The 12815-nt window shown below is 43.3% G+C and overlaps 1 protein-coding gene across 1 annotated transcript; it reads right to left on the bottom strand.

The window, feature by feature from the left end:
* Positions 1-224: 224 nt before the first annotated feature.
* Positions 225-12601, bottom strand: FUCA1 (alpha-L-fucosidase 1). Its single transcript, XM_079988264.1, has 8 exons — positions 12205-12601; positions 9651-9785; positions 9382-9519; positions 8208-8313; positions 6547-6747; positions 5062-5252; positions 3715-3814; positions 225-816 (listed from the first exon to the last, which is right to left on the bottom strand). The coding sequence occupies exons 1-8, from the start codon at positions 12573-12575 to the stop codon at positions 676-678; spliced, it is 1383 nt and encodes a 460-aa protein (XP_079844390.1). The 5' UTR covers positions 12576-12601; the 3' UTR covers positions 225-675.
* Between the last annotated feature and the right edge of the window lie 214 nt (positions 12602-12815).

Raw genomic sequence — 12815 nt, 5'->3', positions numbered from 1 at the left:
TTCAGAGCTGCTTTTGTCCCTTTCCTGCAAGTGGACCCAAACCATTATCCCTGGCGTAGCATTAGAGCAAAACAAACCATGACCCTAGATTTGGAGGTAACGCTAAGCCAGGAATCATGGTTTCTTTTGCTCTAACAAAGCATCATCAGTAAGCCAAGGACAAACCTTGGCTACAGATCAGGGTATGCTGAGACTGAAACAAACCACAATTTCTGCTTCAGGTGTAATGCTAAGTCAAGGATCACAGTTTATTTCAAGCTAAGTGGCCAAGATCACAATAACTTTGGTGTTCAGTTAGCCACTAGGTATAGTTTCCCATAACATGTAAGTGAAGTGGAACTCACCACAGCCCAAGTTGATTTCCCCGAGAATTTACTGGAGACAGTTCTCATTCTGTGCAAATGATGCTCAATGCATTACAGCAGAGTGCTTTTGGACATTTGTGTCAGGCAAATTAAATCCTGCCGGGAGAGTGCCCGTTCTTCGGTTTCTCCCTACTGAAATGCAACACCTGAGGATTGCTAACACATAAACACTGCATTGCATTGCAGACTCATCTTTTAAGCCCCAACCACCCACGATTTCAAACCCATTCATGCCACTAATCACACCAGCTTGAATGGTTCGTCATTGAGAGAGAAACAGACATTCCTCAATTTCCTTCCAACTTCACCATCATGCCACTCCAACTAGCTTAAGAGTCCAGCCATGCTGCAGAGGGAGAAGTGAAGGAACAGCGGAGGGCAGCATGATCTTCAGTCCTTTGTCTGGGGCTACCTGCCATTTCAAAGGTTCAGAGAATCCCAACATAGTCACCTACAACAAGGATACAAAAGTTGTTAATTTGTTACTTTATACAAAAGCATTGTAAGATAATTAGGCTGGTTCACATAGCTAGCAATCTCCATATTGGTCTTGCGGAACATGTGGAACCACCAAACGGCTCATAACCTGACTAGTAATGTATATTATGACTGCACATCTTTTCTCAGTGACATGGCCACCCCGCCGCAGCATCCTAGCTGGGCCATGAGCCCAATGCAGGTACTGTGTGTCAATCACATGGGGAGAAACAGTGAGGAGTAGTGGTTAGTGTTAGATTGGGAGACCAGGGTCCAAATCCCTACTTATCCATGAAGTTCACTAGGCGATCCTGGACCAGTAACAGTCTCTCAGTGTAACCTACCTCACAGAGTTGCTGTGAGGAGAAAATGGAGTGGGGGAGCACAATGTACACTACTTTAAGCTTCTTGGGGGAATGATGGGATATAAACATGAGAAATATAAATAAACAGCTACTGCAAGAAGGATCCCCATTGCACTAAACAACTCACTGTCTTCAAACCATTCAGAATTAGGGTGGAAGGAATGTTCAGAATAAAGCACAATGATTTCAGAAATATCCTCTGCTTCGTAAGAGTTTCCAAGAAAGGAAGAATATGGAAATGGCAAGTTTCAATTAGGGATAAGGTTTTCACTGTGCTCTTTAAGAGAAAACTGTACCACTGTAAAAAAAAAAACAATACCAAGATTGTAAGGAGGGGACTGCTTTTATCAAGCTTGCTGCAGTTAAGAAAATACCAAGAATGAGAAAAAATAACTTTAAGGTACAGACATCTGCCAAGCACTTGCTTACTGGCTTAAGGCCTGAAGAGTCTAGGGATTGTGGGTAGCCTGAACTACCGCTCAAAACTACCGCTGCTTCCTTCCCAACAAGAGGACACATTATCCATCTGCATAGATTGATCTCTTGTCAGAAATGAATAAGTAAAAAGTGATTGCAGAGCACGGGGTAGACCACATACACAGGATGCAAGAGGAAGCAAATAACATTCTTATAAAATGGCATTTAAAGATGTGAATTCTGTTTTCAGATGGCATTTTGCTGTTTAAGTCTATTGCAGAACATTCTGGCAAGTATTTAGCTACAATTGACTATTGAAGGGAGGAGCTTCTCTGATTATTTGCAGCAATCTAATTTTCTGAAGAGTCACAGGGCAATTTTAGGAGTGAAAACCTGCGGCTGCCAGATGGCGAAGCAAGATGGGAACATGTGCCAACCCTGAAAGCTCTACACTGCCTGCCTGTGTGCTACCAGGTTTGATTCAAGGCATTAGAGATGGTTTAAAAGCACTAACCAGCTTGGGCCCAAATATCTGCCAGAGCATCTCCTCCAATGCCAGACAGCTTGATCTTAAGATCAGCCAGTGGGGAGGTGGAAGGAGCAGCTCTGTTCACAGCCCCCGCCAGGATTCAGGGTGAGGGGATGTATAGAAGGAACTTATCTGTGGTAAGACCACATCTCTGGAATGATCTCCTCTACAAGTGAATTTCAGTTCAATTTATTTATGCAGTCTGATAATAGAAGATTTACCCTTAGCAGCAATATAAAGTGGAACCTCGGTTTAAGTACTTAATTCGTTCTGGAGGTCTGTTCTTAACCTGAAGCACCACTTTAGCTAATGGGGCCTCCTGCTGCCACTGCACAATTTCTGTTCTCATCCTGAAGCAAAGTTCTTAACCCAAGGTAGTATTTCTGGGTTAGCGGAGTCTGTAACCTGAAGCATATGTAACCTGAAGCGTATGTAACCTGAAGTACCATTGTATGTGTTTTAATTAGCTGTTACAATTTCCACCCTCATTTGAATATGCTTTAGTTATATTTGCTGTATTTTTGTTGATATGTTTTGATGTATATCACCCTGAGCTCTTTCTGAGACAGGCTAATTATAAATATCCCAAATAAATTAATCTCTTGGAAATACCCAGCAACTAGATTGACCACTGACAGGCTGCCTTCCTACACTGTAGTTACTACTTCTCCTGCTGCCCACCTCACCCAACTGCATTACTTATAGGGAGCAGAGGCTGCAGCCTCTGTGTTAATTTGTGGCCTCCTTGCAAAAGGAAGAGAATTTAGGAAGGCATGTGACTGACAGGGAAATGCAAACAATGCACGCCTATCATTTTCTGGTGTGGGCATCATAGTGACCTGGAGCCAGCTGGAAGACCAGCAAATCTGCAGCCCTAAAGTGGGCAAGAACAACAAGAGCAGTGCATGGGGTGGGGGAGATGGAAGGAGCTACTTGCCTTCATGCTGGGCAGTTTCCCCTGCCCCTCAGAGGTTAAACCCAGCTAATCAGATAACTGGGGAAGTGCCCTAATAGCATGAAGATGCAGGTTCAACTCCTGGTATTTCCAGTTAAAAAGATCTCAAGAAGCAGAGCTAGGAGAGAGCTTTGCCCAAGACCATCAGCAGCCACGTTCAGGATCAGGAACAATCCAGTCTCCTCTTGGTCAGTCAGGATTTAAGTTGCCATCATTTAGCAGAAATGGGTACCCATGAATGGAGCACATGAACATGGATGATATGAAGTGATACTTGGAATAGGTACTTTGCCTTTCCAGAGCAAATATGCATATGAATCTGATATGGAGTTTCCGTGGTGCATTTCCTTTCAAGCGAAATCCAGCACAACTTCTACTGTATGTTGGCAAGGGTAACTGAGAGGGGGTTTATTTGGTCATGCCTGGAATAGACAGACCAATAGCCAGACTAAGGTAATTTCGTATTCATATTGAATACGGGGTATTCACGTTCCTACTAGAGCCATTAAAACTATTCTTTGCCATACCAAAGGCTTAAGAAATGTTAAAAATTACTGAGATGCCAGTAGACACAATTTTCAGGCCTACTTTCCCTTCTTTCCTTACTTTGGTAGTTGCAGATGAGACAGGTGATGGAAGAATCAACACACTGCTTTCTGGCCAGGTCAAGAAGATGGCATAGACTGTTGCTCCCTTTGAAGTGTACCTAAGAAAATACATAGCAAAGCAAAGTTGTGGAAAGAAACACAAAAATTCCAAAGCAAAGAGAAAGCACCCATCTTTTGCAGGAGCAGAACATCTGTTTCGGAAATACCTTCCCTTGCTGATGTTTGCAGGGATCTAGTGCTTGTTCCACCTTCTCATGTTGTGGCTGCGTGGCCAAGAATGATGAAAGCCTCAAAGTCCACCTTTACACTCACACCCCCTAAAAGCAAACATTGCATGACAGTCTGTCCTTGCTTTTCAACTGCTGCCGTCACCAACATGGAGGTGGGTCTGGCAGGGGCCTGTGGAAACTTTCCCTTAGAGTTCTATGCTGGGCCATTCTCTTTTAAATGTTCTCTGCTCCTGAAAGACTTTCAGAATTGGCATTCTCTCATCTCTCCCTCTACTTAGGATTTAGCGCACCATCATGTCATAGCTGATGTACGCAGGGGAGCTCTTAATAGCAAAAATTTTTCCTGCATTGAATGAGGGATGACTCTCGAGATCCCTTCCAACTCTTCAATTCTGCGATCTACGAAAAGCTGCCTTGGAGATAACTGGTGAAATGTATATCTTTTAGATAAATAAAATAACTACCCCCAATGTAGCAAATACCAAAAAGTCAACCAAGAAGATTTAAAAGTGTAACCAGCATTTAAACAAAACAAAGCCATTTGTGGTTTCAGATGTTAAATCTAACACAAACCTTCTCATTAAGTAAAAGAAAGCAAAGCACAGTAAGAAAAGAAAGCATTAATCTGAATAGCAAACCTTCATGGGCTTTGGGTGCTAAAAGAGTAGAGAAGCGCAGTCCAATAAAGTACTTTTGACAGCCTGAGTCACCTGTGATTGACAATACTTTATGTCTTTTTCTAAGGTGAGGCCTCTTGCATTTCAGTTTCCTTTGAACTACTGCAGCACATGCAAAAGGTTTGCCCTTCTTACTACCTCAGTAAAATAGTGTCTAGGTAATAAAGGCTTATAGAGACTAGATCTTCTTTCACACCTGAATTCGTGTAAGGTACTACAAAAGGAATTTTGTGTAAGTGTGCTCGTTCCTAAAGAGGTTCTAACACAGTTTACTCATCACGTTAAGGCCAACACTGCAACCAAATATCCATGAAGAAACTGTGACATCTCCTCTTGTTGCTATGCAAATAATGGTTAACTATAGGTAGCTGAAGCATTAGAGGATACCTTCCTGAATCTTCAAGAAGAAGCCCGCTTTTGTATTAGTTTTTGCCATACCATGTGCTGCAAGTGCAATTCTCCTTTTGTATTCTCCATGGCTTTGATTCATAAATGGCCTCCCCATTAATGCCTAGCCACTTCCCAAGGGCTAGGAGCCTCTCTTGGAAGACTGGAGCAATCACCCCTTCTTTTGTGGGTCCCACATTGAGAAGATAGTTTCCACCATAGCTCACAGTTTGCACAAGTTCCTGTGGTAAAGACAGAAACAGAACATATAAACATTTTTAAGTCAAGAGAGAAAGAAAGCCACCCCCCAAAGCAGCAATAAATTTGCAAGTGCCTGTTTGAGTCAACTAGTCCAGTCCTTTACATTGAGAAAGGATACTCTAGAACAGGGGAGATAACAAGGTCCACAATACCTCAAAGACTGCTTCTGCCCATATGAACCAACCTGGACCCTGCCCTCATCCTCTGAGGCCCTTCTTCATGTGTCTTCTCTGTTAGAGGTTCGGACAGTGGCAACATGACAAGGGGCCTTTTCTGCGGGGCTCCCCATTTGTGGAATGCTCTCCCCATGGAGGCTCTCCTGCCACCTTCACTACATATCTTTAAGTGCCAGGCAAAAACAGGTCTTTAACCTTTAACTATCTGTGACCTTTTAGAAGTGAATGGGATGTTTTAATGTCCTTCTCTTTCCTCTTGGTTTTAATGTATGTATGTTGGGTTTACTGTCTGTTCGTAAATCGTTTGGGGTTTCATTGGGCAAGATAAAGCAACTAACAAATGTTAATAATAATAGTAGTAGTAGCAGCAGCAGCAGTCCAACATCTGGGGGGACAACACATCAGCCACCCCTGCTGTAGAACAACCCACAGACACCTGCCTCCTTTTTCCTGACTTAGGAAATTCCATAACCTCACAAGTATCCAACATTATAGTAAAATATTCACATTGCAGAATGTATCCTGCTGCTCTTGCAGTAATTTCAACAAACTGACTCTGATAAACATACAAAGCAAAATTTTCACCAAACATAAATATCTTGCATGCTCATGTTTGATGCCTCGAACTTTTGTGGGGGATTTACGTATAAGTTGGGAAGAAGGAAAAGGGCCTGTCTGAGCAGGTGTGGTGGTGGCATTTCATGCCAGTTCTTATCCTCTCCTTCACCTTTTATCTTATACAGTCCCTTCAAAAGTCAACAAACAGGATGAATGCTTATGATTTTGCATGGTTTGTTCTCTTTTCAGGTATTCATCTGTGGTTGTAGGAGGCAGTTGGTTTGGGGAAAATTGAAAAAGCCTTTTTTTTTTAAGATACTGAGCTTGTCCAGCACCATTTACATGCGCTTAAGCTGAAGTACAAAAGAATCTAGCATTTTCCTAAAGAATGTGGCCTACTTTAACTAGAGATGAGGCTCAATTCAAATCTCTGCTCCGGCTGTTGCAACCTCGCAACCTCCAGGCAACTCTCTGCAAGCTTTTGCAACATCATTGCTGGATGGCCAATCCTTGGCCTTTGTTTACACTTCAAAGTGCTCACCTGAATGATGCTGGATTCATCCATGAGTTCATTGATTTGCATGTTGCTTCGATACCCCCAAGATCTTCTGTCAATAGAGCTGCACATCTCCCACTTGTGGTCTGGCAGAGTGCCAGGCTCATATTTATCTTGACAGTTATAGAAACCTCCATGGTGGCAAGAGCAATTGAAGCCCCATCGATCATTCACCACTACAGTATCCTAGAGGGAGAGATTCATATGAAATAGCTGCAGCTGTTTTGCCTTATGCTACAATCTTCAATAATTACAGGTGCGCGTGAAATCCTCCAGATAAAACAGAGCTTAATATTTCAGGATAAAAATGAAAGTATCCAGTGTGTTCTGCTCGTCCACTTTGCTTTGGATCAAAGATAGGGGACAGCAACACGTGGCCCTATAGATGGCTGTAGAATCCCTATTAGCACTCTGAAGAAAGTGGCCTCATTCACACAAAACCATGACTTGTGCCTGAGCTGGAACGAGCCTTAACAAAGGCTTGGGCTTGCACCCAGCTCCCTGACAGTGCAGTGAGGAAAAGACTTTGCTACAATTTAGTTTCAATGTCACAGAATCCTGCCTTGTTGTCTGCCCATTCCCAGATGACTGCAGCATTGGGTGGCAATCTGCATGTGGGAAGGAGCCAATGCTGATGGAACTTCTGTATCATCTCACCTTAATCAAATGCCTTTCAGCTGAGTTTGTACACACATTCAGCTGCCTGGTTGCAGTGACAGACTGGATGGGGATAGGCTGTCTATGCTCTGGTAACATCGCATTAAGTCTAGATACGTGTTATATGTGGGGCTACCTTTGAAGAGGCTTCATGAACTTCAGCTGGTGCAAAATCTGGCTGCCATATTTATAAGTGGAACTGGGATGATGAATAATCTAATAACAGCGCCAGCCATCTGTACGGGCTTTCAGCTGATTTCCAGGCCAAATTCAAAGTGCTAATTTTAACCTATAAAGTGTCATATGGATGAACACTCTATTGCCTTAAGGCTTATGCAGTGTCTCTTCCCTTATGAACCTGCTCAGAACCCCCTGGTCATCTCTGGAGCCCTTTTCTGAATACCATCTCCAACAGCAGTGCAGAGGGTCGCCGCGTGAGAAAGTGCCTTTTCTCTTAGAGGCTCTCTGCCTTTGGATTACCTTCCCCAGAAAGGTGCACCTGGCTGCAAATCTAACATCTTTTCACTGTCGGGTTGGTTTTTTTTTTATTAAAAAAATACTTGTACACCCCAATATTTGAATACTGACATCATTCTCTCGCTAGCTCAATGGAAGGTTTTTAGCTGCTTATGGTTTTACGGTGATTGTGTGTGATTAATTTTATGGCCACTCTTGGAGGAACACTTAGTGTGATCTTTTTTAGTTATTGTAGTTGTAGGTTTAAATATTTGTTTATAAACTGCCATGAGACCTTTGGGTATAATAAAGCAACACATATATAATCATAACCATAAGCTGATCCTGCATCAGAAGCAATTCATACATCTCACCCCGGAGGAAAGGGAAAGGGGCAGAATTTACAAAAGAGCACAAAAAAATGTGACAACCCCATATACCAGAAACCATTCTAAGAGATTCATCTCAAATGCAAACAAGGAGACTACCCAGTTCTTAACCTTTTTAAGTAAACATGAAGGAAATTGAGATACCTTGACTGGACTGTCATTGTAAAGCCAGGCGAGGAAAGAGGTTGAGTTCCAGTAAGTATCTGGTGCTTCCCAGTCTCCATCAGACCAAATGAGATCTGGCTTGTATCTAAGATGCAAGTACCATTGCGTCATAAATCCGAGTTGGTCTTTCTGCAGAGATGAGCCACTAATAGCTGCTCATGGTATTCAATTATTTTGTAAATGTATTACAACAATTTATACCCCACCTTTCTACATCAAGTGTGCTAATTGCACTTGTCTACAAATGACCGGGTGGACAGAAGCCTATTGTGCCAGCGGTCTGCATGCAAGAAACCTACATTCTCATTACAAAACCGGAGTTCTTTGTGCACTACAAACATGTTTTAGAAATGACAAAGTTATAGGGTTGCAAATGTACTGCAGTTCCATAAAGCATAAAATTAGACACCAGGTACAGAACTTGAGTGGTTTTTTGGGTTTTTTTTAAAAAATGTTCCTAGCTCTCTCGTCTGTAAAGATATGCTTGAAAGTCTGTCAGCGTTGTTTGCTGAAAGTCTGGAAGCCACTGTGGGCAAAACAAAAGGGGTTGACCTTTGCACTCACTAAGACTGCAATCCTATGCACCCTTACCTGTGAGCAAACCCCACTGAACACAGTACGATTTCCATCTGAGTAAACATGCCTACAACAGAGCTGAAGGGGATGGGGCAAAGCTTGGCAACCATTTCTAAATAAGTAACCATGACAGGGCCTGAGAGGCACAGCTTCAGTGGCTTACCCAGCTATTTTCCCCTCTAAGACTATAAAACAATACATGCATATGCATATATAGCCCTGGCATATATATCCTGCCCTTCCTCAAGGAGATCAGGACACTGCTTATGAACTTACCCATTTCATCCTCATAACAACCCACCAAGGGGACACAGAGTGAACCATTTGAGATTTCATAGCTAAGTCATGGTTTTGCTGTAGGAAACATGGTGGTAGAATGTTGGGACTATGGCAGAGGCGGCCTATGTAACTTTATACAGCCAATTACACTCTGTTAAGTGTTGCATGAATAACAATCTACCACGGCAACAAGTAGCAAGGGGAAACCTCTGAACAACCCAATTTGCTTGAAAGTCTCACTTTGTTCAATGGGGCTTGGTAGGGAGCAAGCATGTAAGTGGAGGTTGTTCAATCTTACCTCAAGACAAGCTCATAAAGCTCAGGCAGGATCTTGCCATAGACAAAAAACTGACTCTTGAAGCCATTTTTTTTGTCCAATAAATAGAGCGGGTTAAACCATTCAAAGAGGGAGTGGTACAGTCCATAGTGTATGTTCCTAAAGATTAAACAAAGGGGAAAACACAGTAATAGAATTAGATAGGTCTGGATGTCAGTAGAAGGCTGTGAAGCCCAGGACCCTGCACAGCAATAAGCTTCCACTCCCCACTTGTTAACCCACATAGATACCTTTCTCTGAGAGCATCCCCCAGTTCACCCACCAAGTCTCGATGGGGCCCCGTATCTACCGAATTCCAGTTCCATGACACGTTGGACCCCCAGTTGGTGAAGCCTTCATGATGCTTTGTCGTCAACACCACATATCTGTAGGAACCAAAGACACAGGATTAGAAGGGAAGAAAATTAATCAACAATATTCCCAAATCTAACAGGGAGGGTAGGTGAGAGCTGGAGATACTAGACCAAGATGGGCCTTCCCAACTTTGTTAAATCACTTCATTTTCTCTCACTCTGGCTGCACTTCCAGACTGTCACTATTTTCATGTGAGATTCAATCATATACCAGCTAATTCAGGTTGTAAAATTATAGCTGATTCGGAGGTCTTGCAGCAAATCCGCTTCCTCCAAAGGTCTGACATTTTGAGCTAAGCGACAGGAAAATGAACTGGAAAGTTGGGATAACATTTGCTTTGATGCAATGGCATTTAACCACCCCACGAACAAATCAGAATGAATGCTCATTAAATAGCCAATGGCATCTAATCTCCCTGCAACCAAATTAGGACAAATGCTTAATAAACAAGTTGGCCTGAAAGACACTTAAGTAATGCTTCTATTTTGCCTTCTCCCTGTGTACAGTACTCTTCAAGACACTGTAGAAACAACTATTGCTCGTGTATTCTGTTATCTTCTGCAAAAACACAGGTCTCTTCTTTTATTTTCCCAGTTTGATGACTGAAATTCTCTTCGTACGCTCAGATTCACCCTTTCTCCTCCATTCTTATTTCTGGTGCCTGTACAGCTGGGTTTTTTCCATTTCTTGTTTTCCTGGCTTCTGTTTCCTCATTGCCCTGCATTTTGTCCAGTTACTACTTTTCTTTTTTTATTTTCATACTCTGGCCCCTTCTTATCTATCTCTTCCTCTCTGCGAGTGATTGAACTTCTTCCCCAAAATCTTCGACCTCTTGTAACTTCTGCAATGACTTCCCCATTCCACTTCCTTTTGTATCCCTCCCCCTCCCTTTACTGTATTGTATTCTATGGATAAGTCCTTTTAAATCAAGGGTTGTACATATACATTGCTACTCCAACAGAGCAGACCCAATGAAGATAATGAACATAACTTAAGTCCATTAACTTCAATGGGTCTACTTGAAGTAGGACTTAGTTGGATACAATTGTATGGCACATACCTTTTGAGGTGTTTCCTCAATAGGCCTATAATTTTAAATTAGACCATCCCAACAGCAATGTCTGGAAAATGGCTAGCCCAGCTTCGTAAGAAGCCTCACCAAGAGATAGGGTGTGCTAGCTGGTCAAGAACTGAATGACTGAGGGAGGACTACAGCAAAACCTTTTGCACCCCAACTGGATAAGACTAATTGCCTATCTAGTTCAGCATCCTGTTTCCCACAATGACCAACCAGATGCCTCTGGGAAGTCCCCAAGCAGCACCTGTCTGAAGGCAATAGTTTTCTCATTACCACATCTTTCAGCAGGAAATTTCAAAACTTAATTATGTGTCTTAGTATGTATTTTACATTTTTGTAAGTCCAAAATCCACTGCATGTCGATTTTATTGGGTGATGCTGTGACAGAATTTAGGAAAGGGCCATAGCTTTGCAGACAGAAGATCCCAAGTTCATTCCCTAGAATCTCCAGGTAAAGCTGGGAGAGGAAGTGACACAGTTCGGTGCAACACCTTCATTCTTCTGCAGGTTGAGACTGTACTCAAGCTAGACTCAAGCCTAGAAAATATAGCTATATCCTAATAATTATGAATGCTTTAATAGTTTTGCAATGATTTATATTATGAAAGAGCAATGGTGTGTAGTAACAATGATTTTCTATGCAAGAGTATTTTATCCATCGCAATGAAAATCCCACGCAATAAAAAATATTGTAACATAAATGAAATGAATTATGTGCAGCATTATCCTTTCCAAAGATGCTGTGTAGGAATAATTTGCTATGCGCTACATCATTATGTCAATAACAGATTATACACAGCATAACTGCATAATAAAAAGAGAACACTACTATGCAGTTACAAGGCAATATGTAAGACCAGTAGCATTCCATACCAAATTATTACAAACAGCATTACTGTATTACAGCTAAGCATATAAAGGATAAGGTAAGGCACACAATTCTTTATAAAGTACACCTCCACTTGTAACAATGCTAATTATTCGTTCATCTTTAGTTGCAAAAATGCTATGAAGTCCTAATAAGATCCGATATCATTCAATGCGTTTTCATATGTTAACAGCTATATATATATATATATATATATATATTCCTGATATTGTTTCTGTGACTGTTGTTTTAAACTGCTTTTGATGTTCTTTTTTATGTTGTAGCCCACCCTGGGACCTTTGGGTGAAGGGCGGGAAATTCATAACAACAATTGCGATTAACACAGTCCGCGCGGTGCTATTTGTCACATGGATTATTATACACCATTATTATTATTATTATTACTGCTCAATCGTGCTAAGCCCCAGGCCGGCCGCTATGCAGAAGCGGCCTCTGCTGCCCGCTCCGCCCGTCTGCTGCTGACCTGGCGCCGGCCTGCTGGAAGAGCCGCGCCCACTGCCGGGGCTGGAAGTCGTGGGCGGTGAAGCGGGGGGCGAAGTCCGCGTAGCTGGTGCCAGGCGGGAAGCGCGCCTGGACGAAGCGGTCGAAGTCGGGCTGCTTCTCGCCCCGCCAGTGCCACCAGAACCACTCGGAGCCCCAGGCCGGCACCGAGAAGACCCCCCAGTGGACGAACACGCCGACCTTGGCGGCGTCGAACCAGCCCGGCAGCGGCCGGGCGTCCAAGCTGGGCCAGTCGGGGGTGTAGCGCTGAGGGGGCGCCGAGGCAGAGGCTGCCCCGACGAAGCAGAGCCACGCCGCCGCCGCCCGCAGGAAAAGCCCCCGGCCCGTCTCCATGTCTTTCCCCTCCGCAATCGCCGCTCAGAACGGTGCTCGCCAATTGGCGCCTGTAAGAGCTTCCCTCGGCCAATCGCAGCCTCGCTCCCATATGTAATCATGCATAATAAGGGCGCGACCTGCCCGGGGGATGAGAGCGAGCAGCTGATAGCCCGAGGGAGTGGGAGCGGCAGAAGCGGAACTCCAGCAGTCTCCCAAGGACTTGGGTCTCGAGAAAGGAAGTGTGGTGGGTGTGGCTTG

The sequence above is a fragment of the Podarcis cretensis genome (assembly GCF_951804945.1).
Source record: "Podarcis cretensis genome assembly, chromosome: 8".
Classification (NCBI taxonomy): Eukaryota; Metazoa; Chordata; class Lepidosauria; order Squamata; family Lacertidae; genus Podarcis; species Podarcis cretensis.
The sequence above is the reverse complement of the archived record's forward strand: the minus strand, read 5'-3'. Positions and strand labels throughout refer to the sequence as shown.

Coding starts and splice junctions, on each gene's coding strand:
- FUCA1 (XM_079988264.1), bottom strand. CDS start 12,575: ATGGAGACGGGCCGGGGGCTTTTCCTGCGGGCGGCGGCGGCGTGGCTC. Junction 8,314..9,381: donor CTTTATGAGCTTGTCTTGAG/GTAAGATTGAAC, acceptor CTTGCATCTTAG/ATACAAGCCAGATCTCATTT. Junction 3,815..5,061: donor AATTGCACTTGCAGCACATG/GTATGGCAAAAA, acceptor GTATTTTCTTAG/GTACACTTCAAAGGGAGCAA.